Source organism: Megalopta genalis, chromosome 1 (genome assembly GCF_051020955.1).
Source record: "Megalopta genalis isolate 19385.01 chromosome 1, iyMegGena1_principal, whole genome shotgun sequence".
NCBI classification, from domain to species: Eukaryota; Metazoa; Arthropoda; class Insecta; order Hymenoptera; family Halictidae; genus Megalopta; species Megalopta genalis.
In genome coordinates this window covers 42,398,980-42,420,565 of record NC_135013.1, presented here as the reverse complement: position 1 = coordinate 42,420,565, position 21,586 = coordinate 42,398,980, and the positions used below count along the sequence as shown (strand labels likewise).

At 31.9% G+C, this 21,586-nt stretch overlaps 1 protein-coding gene across 9 annotated transcripts in view; it reads left to right on the top strand.

Annotated features, from left to right (window-relative positions):
* The window catches only part of Tlk (Tousled-like kinase), a 101,927-nt gene continuing 80,341 nt past the window's right edge, over positions 1-21,586 (top strand). For 3 of the 9 annotated variants that reach the window (XM_033475876.2, XM_033475495.2, XM_033475641.2), the window contains exon 1: positions 2,442-2,820. Coding sequence is in view for 7 of the 9 variants with exons in the window: in XM_033475495.2 (XP_033331386.1) it covers positions 2,790-2,820 (31 nt within the window). In the remaining 2 variants the exon portion in view is untranslated. Of the gene's footprint in view, positions 1,208-2,441; positions 2,821-21,586 lie in introns of those variants that run through there. The other 6 variants (XM_076528177.1, XM_076528175.1, XM_033475416.2 and 3 more) reach the window with 6 other exon arrangements.

Below are 21,586 nucleotides of genomic sequence, written 5' to 3'. Positions count from 1 at the left end.
TTTATTCAAATGAAAATTTGTGTAAAAGAATTTCGAGAAATAGAAATTAAGAAACACGTAAATATGTTCTCGTAAACTGTACTGAGTAAGGGATAAAAACGATGTTTACATCAGAATTCGTTGAAATTTGTTTTTTAATATGCACTAGACAGTTGTGTCTACTATAAACGTATAGAGTCCGCATTTTAATGATTAAGGTAATACATAACCATCGGTAACCGCATCTACCGTCTGGAAGTAGCAATGCAGTATGTAAACGAAGAGGAGCAGCAGCAACGATCTCAGTGTGAACCATGACTGGTCAGTTGATGTACCGAATAAACATCGTAGTTCACCGATAATAGCCGAAGTCGTAAGGTGGCGAACGGAACTATTGACGCGAGCGAGACAGAAACTCGAGCGTGTGCTATGGTGAAGCGACGTCATTGTCGTCGAGAGTACGTGCGAAAGAAAATCGTATGACTTTTAAGACGCTGACGGTCCGTTCCCGTTGGAGTGATTGTTTGCTTAATAAATCGTGGTGTTAAACAAGTGCTGTGTTCCATCTTTTCGCACGTGAACGCGCGACAAATGGAAGAGGTGCCGTACAATTCGCGAATTAAAAAACTAATACGTATACTCTTTCGTAGTAGCAAGTAGTGCGATTATTACGTATGTGTGCCGGCGTCTAGAATATACGTTTTCGGTATCGCGTAATCTGTGTTCTCATCATAATCACGACCTATTGGCTCGAATACAGGAAGCATTAGCATTGTTTGTGTTTTCACGCTTGTTACCGTGCACATTGAGAGTAGCCATGCAAGAAGGGGATAAATCGGTAACAAGCGGGCGGCGGCCATTTTCCAGATGAGTTTTTCCCCTTTCTTTCAATAAGCAAAGTGCGCTATGTCATGAAAGAGAAAGAAAGAGAAAGGTAGCTAGATAGGGGAAAAGAAAGACAGACTCGAAGAAATAAGAGGAAAGACGGTGCCCTATTATGCGACGCGAGGTACGTTGATTAATTAGGGCACTTGGTGATTGCCCACGAAAATTCAGAAACGCGGTAGCTTGTGCCGTTTCATGTTGATGAACGTTTAACCTTGTATTGGCCGGTGCGAAGAAGATAGAATTATCTAGGGAAGTAACGAAGAACAGTGCGAGCAAGCGAGAGCCAACGAATGTTCAACCAAGAGAGAGGGAGAAGGAGAATGTGTGCGTGCATGTACATGTAAGAGAGGACAGACGGAAGGAGACAGACAGACGGACGGACAGAGACACGGATAATACAGAGACCCCCTATTGCCGTGCGTTTGGTCGTCCGTTCGTCATCACGTTTCACGATCGTTTCTGTCTTTGTCATGATGTCAGGCCTAGTTTATGAGTGGCCTGGTCTTTGATTTCTGCGCTTGCAAAACAGTGCCTCGCGATTTTTCCAGAGTACCAGATTTTTGTCGAATACACGTAGTAACCTCAAAGGCGTCAAACTAATTCGACCTATAGGCACCTTTGAGAAAACTTCAGGTGAAACTTGTCGACCTGGTCGTGCGACGAGAATACAGCTTGCATCCCGTTTTCCATTTGAAGTTGATTGTTGTGCTTGTGATACGACATATCACCGCACAACAGGTACATGATCGTGTTTCAAGTGTCTTGAATCTTTTTTGATTCTCGTAAATAACCTCACTCAGCAGTACGATAAACAGTATTCTCCTTTTGGTGTACAATTTTATTTATTTACACCGTTCATAACCTCGCCTCGATAGTCACGAGACTGTTCCTGTTCATGCAAATTGTTGCTATTACGAAATTCGTTTCGAATCAAGTTACGAGTGATTAATTTTTATTCCGTGACACCTTCCAACCAGTCATTCCTTATTTAGATACGTTCTTGTTTGTTCCCTGTATCCTTGGGGTTATAATGTGACAGTCACTTTTTTAAATACTCTTGTTGAACATCTGAGACTATAAGTTGAAACATTTTAAAACTGAAGAACAAATAAGAATAAAAAATAGATTTTAATATTCATTCTGCAAGCCTAAAAGTAAAGAAAATTCAAGTCATATTTTATACAGGTACACACATTTTACTTCAAATTCTGTATACATACATATGTATATATGTTCTACTAATAATGTCTCCAATTCTCCTAAGTGTTGTATAATTAAATAGCTGTATCAAGCAAAATTAGTATTTTTAATTCATTAGATATTTTGTGTAAAAAATGGAAAATTCAAAATTTATTTAAAGCTATCTTTGCATTTAATTATAGAGCAGAATAAGTTTCAATTATGTAATAAATAAGTTAATGTTAAATTTAAATACAGAGAAGACACATGCAACACGACATGTCACTGGCACGAAGCAAGTACTATTCGTTGACTTTCTTAAACTAAGAAATAAATTGAAAAAATTTACGTGTGTAAATACTAAGTTCAAAATAACAGCTAATATATCTTTATAGATGTGTTTAATGAAGTGTTATATCATCCGCTAGTTCTATGTAAACATCTTCCATTTATAAAGAAACTTTTTAAATATAATTGCAAGTATGTAATCGCACTATTGTTCATACATATTTGATACTCTATGATCAAGACAGTGTTGTGAGAGCTATAATAAAACAGGTGTCTTCTCATTGGTGCAGTACGTTTTGACGAAGATAAAAGTTTATTTATCGGATACGAAGAGTTCATGAAAAGTGCATTGAGGGTGCATATTCCTGCCAAAGACATCTGTGATGTGACATAATTGAACAAGTTGGATATCAGTGTAATAATGTAGTGCCAACTTTGCAGATGGATAAACAGGGATGACTGATAATTGTTGGAACTCTGGTGGTGGTAAGTTTTCAAGTCTTTTTAATGCATGAACAAATTTTTTGTCTCCAGATTTGGGTACGATTCATATGGTTACATCGCATAAACATATTCCAATCGAATATTATTTGAAGTGATCTAAAATATCAAGTATCATGCAATTTGTAATGAAATACAGGAATAACTAGTTAACAGCCTATAATTATGTTGTTAATGGTACAACCAATTATAAATGAACAATTAATTCTAATAATTTATGTATTACAATTTTTTATGCTATTTATGTATTATTCCCATATGTCCACACTAAAGTAGAAGTGATAGATACATTTGTATATTTATCTCAAATGTTGCAAGCTACAATGAATATTATCGCTTGATGTTTACTGAAAATTTGAAAACCTAATTTATTATAATGTATAGCGGTAGAATGCTCATGTGTGCTTTTATGTAACGAGTTATAATTTATTAACGTCAAAGTACTAAGAATTAGAATTGGCAAAAGATTTGTTTTCGTAAGATACGTGTATAAAACTACTAATGCATGCACATAATTGTACTAGTCTTTATAAACATCTAGTCCTTAGCTATCAGGACAGTTGTTACAAAAAAATCCATTTCCACTTTTTCTTTTACAATAAATACTACATTACTTTCTAGCATGTTCATTTAAAAATAAGTGAAAAAAAAATCATTTCACTAAGAAATACAATTCATTTCTTGTATGCTTCTATCAAAGTTGCTTTTCATTCATTGTCCACTGAGATATAACATTAAAGGTCTCAGTCAAAATTTATAGAAGCTTTTAGGAAGAAATTATTTAAAAATGAAAGATAATATTAGGATCTAAGAATGAATGTAAAATAATCGATTTATTCACAAGTATCGAATTTATTAATGCCGAAAAATATCATTACAATGATATTTTATATCATTATTATAGTGTAATAATAATCTATATTTATTATGTATAGTTGTAACAATTCAATTTAGTGTATCGCAATGAAATTTAGCGTTCTTTACGTTACGGAATCGATCGAACGACTGTATGTGCTTTCTGGTCGACGATGCTTAATAAATTATAGTTTAAAGAGTGTCACAACTGCACCGCCAATTGGATTACCCACGTAAGGTTTAATCAAGTGAATAAAATTTATTGGTAAGGCTTACTAATAAAACTGGCTTGCTCGACAAAATCGTTCGCATATTGCCAGTGTCGGTAAACAGATCGAGAGGTCTTTGTTCAAACTTATCAAATAATTGTGATCGGTTAAATTCCTAACCGATTTATTCGATAAACAGCAATTTGTTGTAACAGTCGTAAGTTTACTTTGGTTTTTCTAGCACGGAACTAAGGTTTCAATTAACATTTGGTCAGCGGAACGAAATATGGGGCCGGGTCGTTTCTGACCTATATTAAATTTATCTCTTCGCGCATTGGGGAATGAACGTTTTAACACTAGGTCAGCGAAGTTCATTTGGACCCAAAGTATAAATACTGTTACTTGACTATCAAGTTTTTGACAATTAATTCAAATTTTCGTTTATTAATTAATGTTAATTGAGAAATTAACGTGTCTGGAGGGACTACTGTAATAAATCTGTTGAGAGAAATTGATGAATAAAATGTTAGATGAACCCAAGCATACTCGGTCATATTTCTGTCAAAAGAGATTCTTACTTTAAGTATTAATGCATTAGTCACAATTTCGTCCACAGAATCAGGCCTGGGCAAATTTTATTTCAAATAAAAATAAAAAATAACTATTTGAAACAATAGTTTCGAGACCGTTAGTTTCAGTAGTATTGTTTGAAAATAAAAATAATATCGATGCATTTGATATAAAACGATTTTAAATAACAAATTATTTTGTTATTTCTTTATTTCAAATCGGCTAAAAGAAATAATACTAATAATAATGATAATAATAATGAATTTATTTCATGAAATCTTTACAACAATTTGTTTAACACAACGTCGTTATCACAAAGAAATAATCCACAAAATAATAATCAACGAAAAAATTTTATTTTATGATATTTTCACGACAATTTTTTTAAAGCAAAAAGGTGTAAGCCAGCCCAAAACATTAAATTTAACTTCATAATAATTTCAAAGAACTATTTTAAAGAATTATTTCAAAGAATTATAAAATGAAATAACGTGTTATTTGAAATAATATTTCAAATAATGTTATTTCAGAAGGGATCACAGGCATGAAAATAATTGTGTAATATTTTGAAATGATAATTAAAATAATGTCATTTTAAATGTTCTCAAGTCTGCGCAGAGTTATATTGTTATATAATTGCAACAATAATAGTCAAATTTCAACTACCAACTCTAGAGACTAATTATCTGTGCACGAGTCCATCTCGTGGTAAAGAAATACGGGTCTACGTTCGTTTATCTTCGTTGGTGGATTCTTCAAATTTTCTCTATACAGACATGTGTGTATTTTTTGATAATATTTCAGCAAAAATCTCGTATTTGTTCTCGCTGTTTGTAGATTTGTATTTATAGACTTGAGGTTTGTAGATTCGTATACGTTTTAATACTCTCAAACAGATTATCTCGCATCATATTGGAGATATCCTGAACGAATGCTCCTGGTAAAATACTTTCCTTCCTTCCTGTTTGCCTTCCTTCCTTCTTTCCTTTCTACTTCCCCCTTTCGTTCTTTCTTCTGATTGGTTGCACCATGTTTTCGCGGAACGGAGAGCGCGAAACATAAATTGAACACGTTGCACATAGAAACATCTCTTTTAAAAATTCGTTGGAAACATTGTCGAATCTAAAGGTTTAGTGAAATATGTGCCATAGGTAGAAGGATTCTCAATGAATAAAACAGATAGATAACAATTAAAATTAGCCAAAAATTTGTCGCGTTGCCAGTGAATATTATCGATTGCGAAGATTATTTTTTAAATAATTTATTATTTTTAATGAAGGGAATTTATTCCAGTTATTCAGAACTAAACAGCTGATTTTATATTTATGACAAAATTGAGTGGGTAACATTTGAAGTAGTAGCAAGAATAAAAGATCTTAAGGATGTCAAATACACCATTTTCAATTTATAAAAATTGTCACAGGAAGAAACAACTCTCTGATTGGTTTGTATTTCTTTCAATTAATGCAAACAATTTTTATTTTGCATAGAATTCTGCAGTATATTCGTAACAGTTATCGGCCAAGGAAATTCTGTTTTGGTCACTCATATAGCTACCAGTGGAGAAAGCTTTATTTCAATTACCGATAACAGTTATCAACGAGGAAATTGTTTCGTATTCGACCAAAGCGATGGGTTTGTTGTTCTCAGAAACGAGACTACAAGAAGAAACACAACAGTACATACTGTGTTAACATAGGGATGCTTCTGCGTAATAATTTGGTTAATGTTACAGGATTGAAATAATTTACAACTAATATACTCTGTCTTTCATGATACTGAACTGTATTAACGCGAAATAAATCTTCGTAAATCGAATGGTGGTGTGCCTCATACAACGCATGCTCGCACATACATATGTTATTATGTTCATGTGACATTTTTCACTTGTTTTGCTGTATAGATTTACTCCCTGAAATATTCACATGCATTTTTGAAGCAGCCTGTATAATACGTGATCGAAATAACATTTCTCTCATCTGTAACTATTATGAGCGATTGAAACAGAATTTTCCTCCCCGATAACTGTTAACCGACCGTGGATCATTATGATAAACACAAATTTTTTGCATCAATTGCAAGGAAGAAGTACCACATTTGCATTTAACTCTTTTCTTTCTGATAATTTCTAATAATTTCAACAGATTGAAAATAGTACATCGATACATACACTTCAATTATTTTAATTTGTTGACTGTTTTGAGTTTTTACTATTTTCTCATGGATAGTAGACTGCGAATTTTATGAATTTTTAACAAAAATGACGAGATCAAATAAAAAAACTGTGTAGACATAAGAAGAATTAAAGAATATTTTTATATTACGTACAGCTTATTAAAATGATTAAAAGAGAAAGGATATTTCCGTCAGACTTACATATGTTTCTTGCAATTAACATAGATAATTTATATTTTGCGTGATGATATGCAGTCTAGTCATAAAAGTTATCGTAAAGAGAAATTGCGGTCGCTTATAACAGTCATCGATGGGAAAAATTTGTTTCTGTTACTTATAAGTTATAACTAGACTGCGAATTTTAATGCAAAATAAAAAGTGTTCTTGTCAATTACAAGGAGCCGTATACAAGCTTTCTCCTTGCTTTAATCATTTTTATAAGTTCAGATTAATACATCAACGTTCTCAGTTTCTTTTACTCTTGACACTGGTTTAAGTTGTGGCTAAATCTATCTAAATGTATCTAAACGTATAAAATCCACAGTCTAGTCATAACAGTTATCGGAGACGGACATTCTGTTTTCATTACTCGTAATTAGACTAAGGATTTTATATGCTTATGGTTAAAATGAGAAGGCGAAATACAAAACGGGAGTACTAAACTTATCGAAACAGGAAACAACTTCCAGAAATTTTTTATTTTGCATGAATATCCGTAGTTTATGGACAATGAAATCATATTTTCGGTAACCTATAATTATTACCAGATCGTGAATTTTTATGCAAAATAAAAATCGTTTCTACTATTTTAAATTGCAACTAGCCAATATTACCATAAATGCATAAAATCCGCACTCTTATTACTTTTACAACTAAACAAATTTTAACATTTATTATATATTTCGATGAATTACGTGTAATATACATTGTTCGACGAAAGTTCTCGTCGATACGAGTTTTTGATTACTTTTAATTACATAGTGCGAAACGTTTGGTTCAACATTCCATTGTACAGTTGTATTGCAATTTTAACTACGATAAGGATCGACATAGTGATTCGATATCGGCTCTGCCGATGGACAAAAGCTTTGCTACAGAATACGAACATTTCTGGGTATACAATGTTACGTAAAGTTAATTGTACGCTCGCATATTTCCGTTTTGTAACGTCCTATTAAAATCGTATTCATGTAGGATATCTTTTATCAATTATTGCTTAAGGTAACAGAAAAATTCGAAAGTTTGTTTGCACGGACTCATGAACGGTGTTCCGATGTTCATTTTATTAGCGTCCGCACTAAAACATTCTTCCGGCCTATATGCTTCCACTTTGTACAATTCTTTTGATTTTCTGCATGTGGAAATGAGACGGTTTGTTCGTGCAGCACGTACACTTTTAACAATTTATTAGTACAGAGTTATTTAAACTTTCTACAAGCTCTGTTATAATATACTGATTCTGCATTTCAAATTAATCCTTTCTTTGATAATACTCTTCTATTTGTTTCTCGATCACCTTTCTGCAAATCAAATTCATATCAAATTTAAAAATTCAAGGAAATATTATTATTCATTTTTACTGATATTTAAACAAAGACTTTACAAAAGAACATATTTTTATATTTCTACATTAGAAATGATCTTTCAGCTGAAATACTCTGTGTATTTAAAACGAAACTTAGTTTTTGTATATTATTTTTTATTAAGTTTCCGTTTAGATATTTGTATAATTTTGAAAATAAGTATATACAGTCGCCTTGGAAAGTAAGTTAACGCTGCCTCTAAACAATTTAAGTTTAGCGAAATAGACGAGCACTTGGTTGCTATGAAACGACACATTTTTTGACGTTTGTTTGTCATGTACTAAAGCATTAGTAGCGTGACTGGCATTTATTTCAGCAGCATCTTTGGTGAATTATTATTTATTTTCACTTATCCGTGCATATTTCAACAACGGAAAGTAAGTTAACAATATCATAAATTGTATTTTTCTATGTATAATAATACTTAATTGAATCCTTTTCTAAACCATAAGACCTTTCCTACACGCACAATTATAACCTTTAACCTCTATCATCAATATTCGTATGATATTTTCGTAAAGAGAGATAAACGGTTTGTAGAGGAGAGATTAAGAATATTCGAGATGAGAAAGGCTGGTTATTCATGGTCAGTAATCACAAACAAGCATAATCTATTAAAAATAGGCGTTAAAAGAATTTGCGATAAAATTAAAGAACTAGGACATGCTGAAACTAAACCTAGAACCGGACGAAAGCGGCGAACAACTCAGGATAACTTAATATCTCGGGAAATAAAAAAAAAATCCGTTAGTGACAGCGAAATAAATAAAAGTAACTTTAGATTTACCTATCGAACTTACACAAATAAGACAAAGGATTACAGAGCTGGATATGATGGTTATCAAAAGTTAACACAGCGAAACCATTATAGTTCGCATATGAACGTTTTAATAAACCGATCGAATTTTGGCAAAATATTGTATGAATCAAAGTTCGAAATTCTTAATAATAACTGACGACAGTATGTTTGGAGAAAACTGGGAGAAGTGTTTAAAAAGAGCAATGTGAAGATAACGATGAAACATGGCGGTGGTTCGATCATGGCATGGGGATGCTTCAGTGCTCGAGGGTTGGGGAACTTAGTAATTGTTAATGATAAATTAACCACAATTAGATACATAGACATCTTAAAAGAAAATTTATTTAATTCTGCGACTAAAATGGAATTCGATGACGATCCTCGATTTCGCAAAAGTAGGAGCGTTACGATCGTTCCTTCACTTTGATGGGCATACCATTATTTAGTTGTGCAATCGCACCGATCCGCGCAAAGATGACAAATATGTATCATGCGTGCGAGAAGTGCTTAATTTCTAATTAAATCCGTCATGTTTTCCTTGAACATGCAGCAGGAATTCTAAATATTGTGCAAAGCGCAGGTTTGCAAGAAAAAACAAGCGAGCACCATAACCGTTTAGCGTGCATTATTACTAGTCTGCGAAATTTATGCATTTATGGAAAAAATGAATACATTAAATGTAAAATAGTGATAAACTTTAAAAAATCGCAAGATACTTTTTCATTACTTTCAACATATTAAGCAAATTTAAGATAGTGGAAAACTTCTAAAAAATTGCCAGTTACTTTTCCATTACTTTCAACATATTAAGATTGCAAAAACACAGAAACAAAATCAAAAACATAGCTCTTGGATTTTGGAATTTATGCAGACAAGTTTTATTTTGCATAAAAATCTTTATAAGTTTCGTTACAAGTTTCTGGAAGATAGCCATTACGATTGAAAATTAAAAAAAATTGTCGTTCTCTTATAAGAATTTATTAGCGACAGAGAAGGGTTAATCAATGTAGCTGTACAAAAATCGTCGTGCAATTTAAATAGATCAATTGAAGAATATGAAAAGCTAGATAGAAGAATTTAAAAACAAACCATTGAAATGTTTTAATATCGAATGAGAAATATCAATAATAATAGTGAACTCGTCTCGTTGTTCAGTTTTATAAAAATACTGCAAGCAAGAAAATTCAGTTCAAGTGAAATGGACACGGTCGATAGATGTTAAAAAAAAGTGTTTGCTGATAAAAATGTCCAATATATTAGGAAGAAATCTTTGCATTGTATTTAATTATTTAAAACATAACATGAATTTCATTTGAGAAAATGCGATTGGTTATCGAAAAACAATTTTGCGGGAAGAAGGAGCCATCTCAATGTATGCATAGAATTCTGCACTGATAGCGCAGCAGATAATAGTAGAAATCGACGTACAAACAAATTTTAGAACAGTTTAGCGAATAATACAGAGCTCAAACCATTTGAAAAGCTGTAAATTGTTTTAAAAAAATGCCCATAACCAAATGCCAGAAATAAGTGCAATTAGGTTTTGGAGATCAACGACCTCAGTCGCATAAAGAACAGAAAAGTGTGATCTTTTCCAACGGAAAACGTTCTAATTTAGATCCATCTGGTGATTTAAATTATTACTTTCGTGGTTTAAAGAAAGAGAAAGTCACAGTTCAAATGGTATTGATATGGTATTACTATCTAGGTGAGTATAAGGAAACAATGACAAAGTTTATCCATATAAAAGTGAATAGTATAATAAACATAGACATCGGTAACAAACAGCCATGAAAATATGCACATGATATAGCCAAACCAAAGTTTATTTTTTGTCTTGGTAACGCAGCTTTTTATAAAACAATAATATTAAAGCTAATTTCGAGAGCAACAAAAATAGATATTTTACCATGACTCGTGAGATTCGTTTATGGAAATATTGTGGAAAACTGTTGAGGGGTGCTGGCTAACGAGGTATACTCTGAAGGAAAGAAGTTTTAATGTTGAGTAATTAAAAATGTGGTTTTGTTATTTATTGTGTTATGCATTAACATTTTATATACATATATATAAATGAGACCCTTCATTATTACTTCATGAGATCAATGTTTATTGAACTGATGACACAAATTAGGATATAATATTCTGAGATCTTATTTTTTACGCGTTCACATTATTATACATTTCTTTTATATATAAAACAGTGGAATGTTTATAATGTAAATAAACGAACATTAACACTATAAGAATGCTAAAATTTATTGCAAACTTGTATGAATATAAGCATTATTCTTAACAGGACTGAAAAGGTTGAAGATGTTCAAAACAGAAAACAATAAAAAACAACATGAATATATAGTCAAAGGACTGTTAAATGATACAAAAAATCAAAGTGATCGTACATGTCGTCAATGTACAATAGAAATAAGTATTTGCAGTTTTATCGCGACTTAAAATAGTTATTTTCGTTGTCATTAGTTTTATTATTATAATTTTTGTAACCGCAGATTACAATTTATCAATAAATAACTTCTCATGGTGTAGGGTGTAGACAATAACACTGTATATAGAAGTTGAGTTAGGTAACTTGCACTTCTCGTCTAACTTTTAAATTATGCACTTCATGAAAAATTGTTAAATACAGAATTTGATACGCCTTTGAAATTAAGGAACTTTTGTATTTAACTTTTTATGATCGGAATCTTTATACAAGTATATAAAAATCTCTATGTATGTATATCATATATATTTACCTTGATGTGTGCAATAACCGTTGTAAATTATGAGAAGTTGAAAAATTAGAGATAAAATAAAATACTTTTGCACATTGTGGCTAAAAATGTAATTATGTTCAAAGAGATAATAACAATTTTTGGTATAATTTATATATTATCGGAGATGCGCAAGTTATTTGAGATGTACAAGTTACGTGATTAACATTGTACACAAGAAGCAATTGTTATGATTCTATGTGTTAATGTTTCATGGTATTGTCGCGGAGCATGTACGGAAAATGCGTAGGCTTTAGGTTGGCTTCACAGCGAGTCGCTGAACGTCGCGTAGTTGGAATCGCACATAGAAACAGGTAGGGGTTAAAATGGGGTTGCCGAGCGAGTTTTCCGTGTCTTTTCGTTCGCATCGAACGCCGCAGGGGCGTGCCAAGCGTTCATGCTCCGTCCCCACATCCTATCCTAAAGCAGCACAATTATTTAGCAATACGCGTCACTGGTTAATCCAAAGGATTACCTAAAACAAACAATTAATACGAAGATTAATCCGAATCAATTAACAGAAGTCGAATAAGATCAACGTGTCACTCTTTGCACGTCGAACAATTTCTTTTACTTTTTATTTCAGAATTTGCTATAATTATACCGCGGATCTCTATGCAAAATGAAAATTCTCTGACTCGATCGTTGAAGATAATTTAATCAGGAGTAGAAAATAGTTGTAGGTAGATGAAACAAAAAATGGTGACACTATTAGAAGAATTTAATTTCATTATATTACTTACAACTAGTTAAAATAACTCAAGGCAGGAATAAATGTCTGTGCAGTTCTTCTTTCTTGCAATCGATACGCTCGTAACCGTTATGGCGGTTTTGGATTATATCAATTTCGGTTCTGGTTCTTTAAGATAATAATGTAAACTTCGGTGTTGTATTTTGACATCCATTATTACATGGTACATACGAGCAACTAAATACGTTGCGAAGTTTTCGCATGAGAATATGCTTGAATAATATATTGTTATAACTAGATTACGGATGTTTATGCATTCGTGGCATGTGCAGATTTTTAAACTGCAAGAAAACGTATGAATTGACAAGATCTACTAATAATTTTATATTATTTCCATACTATGTAATTATCTTCTAATTATTTCTTCTTCAATTCTAATTTCTGTAAAATAACGTATGAAAATGAGAATTTGCATAAAGATCCGCAGTTTAGTTATAAAAAGTTCTGAAATAAAAAGAAGGCAACCTTCTGATCGTCAGAAATTAGAACTTTTAAATTGAATAATAATATTTATGTGAACTGTAACCGAATATTCAGCGGAAATCGCCAACCGCGTGTGTACAGGTCGAGTTCAGAAACAGAAGCGAGTTCTCCTCTTTGTTTTCATCTTCAATTACCATTACGATTTCTTTGCTTTTGAAATCTCCGATATTTATTGTGGTATCACATCATTCTTTACAGAAATTACTAGAATTAGACTTCGTTTAGCGGGCGTGGATTAATTGCTAAAGCAATGATCCTGCGACCGCAACAGGCATAAACACAGTCATTAACGAGCGTTATCATTCAGTTCTATGAAATCAATATTTTATCAGTTCAACAATCTTTTGTCATTACTTCTAGTTTACAATCGGGACGTGTCGCCATTGTAATAAAATCATACTAGGTAAGCAATCTGTACACATTTGTATAATGTGGTATAAACTAAACAATATGTCTAGTTCACAGTAAACTAATACAAGTCATGTGGTAACACAACAATATCTGTTGTTTGTGCAATTTTCACAAGAAAACAAGCGCGATATTCAATTTCAACAATATGCTTGCGTTACGGCACCGTCTGCATTACAACGTTGTTATGCTACATACGGTTATGCGACCGTAATTCTACGTTTAAGAATCTGTGGACGCTCCTTATCCTCCCTTAAGCTTTCCAGAGTCAATGCTTGATAAGATTTAATGTTAATCACTTACACCATGATTTCTCCCATAGTTACGTTAATTAGCGCGTCTTCGTCTTTACTAATTTCCCTAATCGACAAAGACAATTTTTGTTTCTTGTATGTCTTTATTTACTTTTATTTCTACACTCTGATAACAAAAGAATTAAATTTTCTTTTTCGATTTAACAGAAATGAATAACGTTTATACTTAATAGATTTGTAGGTTGATTTAGTTAGAATCAGGTAACGTTTGCACTACCTCGGGCATTAAAAAATGTCGATCATCCCTAACAGTTATTGGTTCTATTAGAGAAATTGTAATTTTCACGGATTCTATAAGACAATTTTTAGAAAACTCGCTTTGAACGTAGTGCTGTATGTAAATGTTCATGAGCATATTTTAGAAAGTTCAATTTCTTTGACCAATTGAAAATGGAACTCTTCTAGAAATACATGAGCGTGAACAATTCATTTACCAGACTCCGTATACGCGTTTTAATTTACGTACGCCCGAAAATTAATACCAGTTTCGTGTATATGTATATGATCATTTACAAAATGAAATCAACACTCGCAAAGGAGACAATTGTGGGTGCATACAATGCATATTGGTATTTGCCAGGAACAGGATAATTGCATGTTGACTTGATAACGTTCCATACGTACTTATTGACGACCGTGTCGATAATTTTCATGAATCAATTTTTATGAGAGTCTCTCTTACGGTAGATGTGGAAACGAAATTAGGAAACGAAGCACGTTGACTATACCTGACGTATATCCAATTATAAATTTACAAATTCGTTGGTGACTTTCAACTTGTTCTTCGAGGTTAGTACAAACAAATATATGTTGATTATTTTTTTTTGTACAGAATGTATGAAGAGTTTAATATAATATTTATATGTTGTTCTTGATCTTTTAAATGAAATCCTTTATTTTGTAATGTACTAATCGATGTAGCCTGTGATTCTCTCAAAAAAAGTATTAAATCACATTAAATAGTAACAATTTGTAAAGAAACATACACAGTTGTTAAAAATTAAGATCAACGCAGAGCCCATTTGAAATAATGAACAACTTCCTGTTAAAAATGAAAAATAACGCAGAATTTACAGTGAAGTTGTCCATAAATATAGCAGAATCTGAATCAGGATAAACGCGTAGAATCAGTAGACGACGTATTTTATACATCTATACAGAAAATGAGTAAATCAAATGCAAAACATTAAATACATTTAAAGAATTTCAAAATGCTGTTGTATTAATTTTAACTCGTTTCAATGGCTAACCCTTTGCCCTATGATTTAAGTTTCAAGAACGTATGCCACAAGCAACAACAAGATCGGTCACGCGTTGAGCCCTTTCACAGTTGCGTGAAACGTCTGAAGTTATGCCAATCGGGAACTTCTTACGGAATGTAAATACAGTGACTCCCGTTAATATTCAGACACTTTTTAAAACGCAGTAACTTTTTTAGAAATAGGTTAAATGACTTGAATTTTTTTTTAGATGATAAAGTGATCAGTCTACGAGATGATGACTAGAATGCTTTTTTATAAGGTTGCGATTGCTTAGAATGACAAAAGAAAATAAAAAATTCTTGTTTTTTAATTTTTTTATCCGAGCCTACAACAAAAATTTTACAAATTTGGTTTGTAGATCTCGGTAAGTTATATACATGTTAAAAATTTCACCGAAATCGATTGACCTTCGTACGAGCTGTGAACAATTAAAGGTCGAAAAAATCGCAGCACAAGTCAAGCTGGTTTCTGCGCCACTTCCTTTAGCTACTATTGCAACAATTAAATGACGGAAAACATGAACCACAAAACACGTATCTCCTAGTCTAACACGAGCCTAACTAGTTATGTTTATATTTGGCCCGACTGACACACCACGGCTCTCATTTCTGGCCCAATTTTTGACCACGTCTCTCAGACGTGATAATCATTTCTGGCTCGATTATCTCATCACGTCTTTCAAACGTGGTTGTAGGGCAAAGGGTTAAGAACAAAAATAAATGTGTATGTAACTCCTGGAGCTTGCGATAAGTGTCGACAATTTCTATATTGTATTAAAAATTTGTTGTCTAAACATCAGTTAGTATCGAATGTTTATTAACAGTAACGTACAAATTGCTCTATTTTATCATGAAGTTCTCTGGACAGAAATAAACTTTGAAAGCTATGGATAACAGTTTGAAATTTCTTCAATAAAGTTGAGTAGAGCTCTCATCGATTTTCAGCGATCGATTCTGAAATAATTTAAAATTATAATACAGAAAAAACGCAATCCCTTCTCACCGAGATATACAATTGTTATACATATATGTTGAAGAGAGATCCGTTTTATTCGCACCTCAGGAAACATTCCAAATCAGATAACCCTTTGCACTATATCAACGAGTCAGACTCGTGATGAAGATTTCATACACAATCTACCACACACACACAAATATGAATACGATTAATTTCTTCTAAATTGAAGCTATTTATTTTGTAAAAGATTTTGTAATAATAATTTTGAAAAATTTATTTTTAACGTGAAAATAATTAATAAATTTGATTTTTATGTTAATAAAATCTAGAAAGACAGTCTCGTTCTATTACAGAAATTGTTAAAGAAACAATTGCCTGTTTTATAGCAGAAATTACACATATTGTTAACATCTCCGTAGAGTTATCTTCACTATATGTCGAACATCTTTCTATACTTCCTATGATTTCGCAAAATTTTCGAATGCAGCAATGTTATCTTCTTGGATTCAAGTATACTTGCATTGTATATATGGTGTCCAGTTTAAAACGGAACGAACGAATATCTCGAAAACTATGAATAATACGGAGAAATGTTTCAGCCGAAAGAGAGAGAGAGAGTGTTGTATGATATGGAGAAGTTATACGGATCATTCCACACTAGGTGATCACAACAAAATAGCTAAAGAAGTAAGAACATAGACGATTTTGAAAATATTGATCTGAATGAATGACAATCGTTATAGTTGATAGGAGGTGGGATAGCTTCCAATCGGCAGTTCTTCAAAACTATTGGGTTGACAAGAAAGTAATTTCAGTATTTTAGTGTAAAATAAACCTCAATTTTTTCTATATAAAAATGAACTTTAATCAATCAAATATCTTCCATTCTGTTTGATGACCTTTTGCCATCTTTCTGGTAACTTCACGATTCCGCGCTCATAGTACCTCTGGTCCTTATTAGCAAAAAGCTCAATCAAGTGCGATTCGAGGCCATCGTTATTGTTGAAATTTTTACCATTTAAAAAGTTTTGTAAACTTCGAAATAAATGATAATCCGATGGTGTAAGGTCGAGTCTATGCGGAGGATGCAACATCACTTCCCAACCAAGCTCCAATAATTTCGTACACGTTGCTAAAGATGCACCGGACCTTGCATTGTCGTGGTGGAACACGATTTCTTTGCGATTTGCCAATTCTGGTCTTTTTTCTTTGATTGATTCCTCCAATTTTATAAGTTGTTGGCAGTAAACATCTGAGTTGATCGTTTGATTGCTTTGGAGCAGCTCAAAATACACAACACTTTCATAGTTTCACCAAATTGACAATATGATCCTTTTGTTTGTGCGGGTTCATCACGGTTGGACCAGATCTTTTTCGATTAACATTATTGCAAACGATCCATTTTTCATCGCCAGTTGTAATTCGTTCCAAAAAAGGATCGATTGCGTTACGTTTAAAATGCGTATCGTAAATACTGATTCGTTGTGTTAAGAGAATTTCTTTCAATTCATACGGAATCCAAACATCGCGTTTTTTAACAAGTCCAAGGCATCTTATGTGATATTCAATTGTTTTGTGTGATATATTTAATCTTTTCGCAATCTCTTGTACAGTTATATGACGATTCGATTCAATTATGGTTTTGATTTTGTTATCATCAAGTTCAAAAGGTCGACCAGAACGTTGATCATCTTTAAGTGAAAAATCTTCAGAATGAAATTTTTTGAAGCAATTTTGACACGTTCGTTCTGTTAACCATAAACTTCACATATCTCTTTGTGAGCCTCGGCCGATTTCTTGTCTTTATGAAAATGAAAAAGTAAAATATGACGAAAATGTTCACATTTTTGCACTCCATGTTAAAATTGACAGCAAAGTATCAGTTGTCAACAAATTTACACGGAATTTGTTTCTATAGTAACCTAAAAGTGTCAACTACCAGATCTGAAAACAAACAAATTATAACAATACGACAATACAATACAATACAATACAATATGACAATACAAACATAGCACTGTCTACTGGTGCAAACCGAAATTACTTTTTTGCCAATCCAATAATTCGATACCTGGGAAACTTCCCTTGTCAGAGTCGTTAATATTTTATGGATGTGGTGCACGAATGACTTGTGCTTTAATAATTTCCCCGTGAAATTTATTTTAGGAGACTGGATGTATTAGACGATAACGCAGTAGAGCAGCAATTGCACGACGCACTTGCTAATCATCTAAAAGCGCGATACACTAAATGCTTATGACTACACGAACTGTAACGCTCGCTCTGAGCCAAGAGGTTTGTCAATGTTTGTCGAACAAGAGTTCGTCGGCCAAATGCTGTTGACAAAATGTTTCGTACAAATATATTTAAGATGACTGAATGTATATGTTACAATATTTTCATTATTTCTGTCGATATAAACAAATGTGTGAGGACAGTTTTGTTTATAGTTCAAAGCAAAGAATATTATGATTCATGTATTTTTCACTCAAGGTCATTTGTTTCAAGTATTGAAGGTCATCGCTATTTTCTGCACATTAACCCCTATTTTTTATAACGCAGCACCGTGGTGCTCATCAGGACGAATTCAACGACATCTGTCATTATGACCTTTAAATAATCTTGAATGAAAAAATTTAACAATTTTGTTCCTCGGATAGTGGGCATTTAATTTCGCTCAAGGTCATTTAGAGGTCATAGCGTCAGAAGTCGTTGAATTCATTTTGACGTTCGCCACAATGCAGTGTTATAAAAAATAGGGGATAATATGCATAAAATAGTGATGACCTTTGATAATGTAGAAATATGACCTTGAAAGAAAACGAAAACATAAAAAAAATCCGAAAAAATCATAATATTCCTAGCTTTGAACTGAACAAGGTTGTCCTGACACAGTTTTCTATATATCAGCAAAAATAACGAAGATATTTCAATGTGCAGGATAAAATAAACACTCTATATAAACTTTATGGAGGAAGGTTTGTCGAACAAGCGTAGGCGTACGAATTAATGCGATCGGACGTCTGATTGTACACCTTCGCGTGTAACTGATTCGATCGACTGCTTGTTTACGACTTGTATTTAGCGGAATACATCTCGCGGTTTTGTGTGATTTTACGCGGACTTTGAATATTTAATTAAAAGATCCGTAAATTATGTGTACGGTATACATATATAGGGTATCCCAAAAAATGTTCGAATCAAGTCCACCGTGAGGTACATATTAGGTTGGTGTGTATAAAATGTCAGATTTTTAAATGAATGATAATAACTTTACAACTTTTTTCCATAAATGTTTATTTATGTTGCTGCGATGCACTTTTTCCAACGAGTATTTTTAAAGAAGTTCTGGTCTTTTGAATGAGTGAACTATATATATAAGCTTATAAAAAAATTACACGCAAATTCACAACATTCAGATTTATACAAAACTCAAAATAATTAACAAAAATACGGAATTTCGAAAAAGTTCTTAAGACTCAAAGTAACTTTTACATTTTTAGTGATATTTAAAAAAAAAAGTTAACAGAAGATCATATTTCTATATTTCTGTAATAGAAATAATAGAAAATAGAAAATATATATATATATAAAAATATACAAATATCATATCTCTTTGAGTTTTCTTTTGTTTTTCTTCTGGTTAAGTTCATTTGTATGTCATCTTATAGTACAAATTGTATTTTACACGATTAGTGGCATTAGTATTTTTTTACAACTAATTTGCAAAATCCTTTTTATCTTAATTTTGAGGTTAATGGATTTATACTGATTGGCTTCTGAATTGTCTACATACAGCAATGTGCATAATTATAGACTTGGAGTAATTTTTATATTGTTACTGATATCTAAACGAAAACTTAACAAAACATCCTGTTTGCATATTTTTATGTTAGAAATAGTAGAGAATATAATTGACAAGGATAAATAATAATTTTGCAAATTAGTTAAAGAAAATAACAATGCCACTAGTAATACAAATTTAGTAAGCATAATTTTTATTGTGAGATGACATACAAATGAATTTAGCCAGAAGAGAAACAAAAGAAAAGCGTCAACACGTTTTTAGAAAAAACGATTCCCTCTGGACTTATTTCTGAAGGAATCAACTATATTGATTTATCGACTGAAAGATCCTGTGATAAAGTTGTTTTTGCACTGCATAACTCATTTTCAATGGAAAGTGATCTTACACTTACGAGTTCCACTTTATTACGTATGACCGACGTGACACTTGAAGTGTTAATTCGTATGTGAATGTGATTTTCAGGATCAATAGCATGATTTGACTGCGGATTTTATGGCTTTATGGCAAAAGTGAGTTGATGCAATACAAAACAGTAAGTGCGGGAGATAAGATAAACAATGCCGCTAGCTTATTATCAATTTATTAGATATTTTTAGATAAAATTTAACTTTTAGCTAACTTCTGCTTGTTGCAGTCGAGGTAAAGGATTTTCATTTTGCATAACGATCCGCAGTCTAGTTATGATACATATTGCGAATTCAAACCGCTGCCAAATAATTTGCCCAATGGAGCCCTTGTATATCTTCATTGTTTTTCATTTTTAGATTTTGAAAATAGAAGAACCAAATCTTGTTTCGATTTAGAATATTTTAGAAGTAATGTAGAACATTCATATTTTTCTATGTAAATTCATATTATTCTATTAAAAATCTATTAAAATCAAATTTTATATTAAAATTCCACTATAATCAATTTCATTCCTATTTAAAATTAACTGCAATCTAAATTTCTATTGAAAACCTGCTATAAGTTAAAATGTATATTTATATTCGTATATAAATCTATTACAATTTAAATTTCTATTAAAAATCTATTATGATTTTAATTTCTATTAGAAATCTGTTGTTTATTATCGAAAAGTAATATTTATCATTTTTTCTCGTAACGTTGTATGAGGTACTGTTATCTTCGATTGCATTTTTATTTACTGCATTCGATCACGTATTTCTTTGAGAATGTTCACATGCAGTAAGTTTTTTTTTTCATCATAGTAATTAAACGAATTGAAGTTTTAATATTGTCACCAAGTTTATGTATGAGTCACGCAGAATATTATAGGTCTGTAGTAAATGGATAAATGAAACATGCGACATAAAAGATGCCCTAAACTTTGTTTGCTTATTATGTCGTTAATTTTTAAGATATTTTTATTCAGATATTGTTTTTAATTTCTTCAGTTTTTTTTATTAAAAGGATTATTTTTTATCATAATATATTAAAATGTGACATTCACTCAAGGAAGTAAAAAAGATTTATGTAATTTAAGATTAGTATATGTACTTACAAAATGAATGAAAAAACAGTACTTACAAGATTAATAGCAATAATACCTTATTTTGTCACACTACTTAAATGCACTTCTTTAAAAAAATATTAGAAACAAAGCATTCTTATAGTGAAAAAACTAATCTCTGGAATATTTCAAACTAGAATTAGGTCGTTCAGTTTTTTCTGTTATCTCGTTCCGAATAAAAGTGTTCCATTCATGACATTGATCCGGCTATTCTTCTTACATTTTCTTCGTATTGTTTCTAGTGATTCACAATGTTCCTCGTTGCGATAATACTTGTAATATTCGGAAATTAT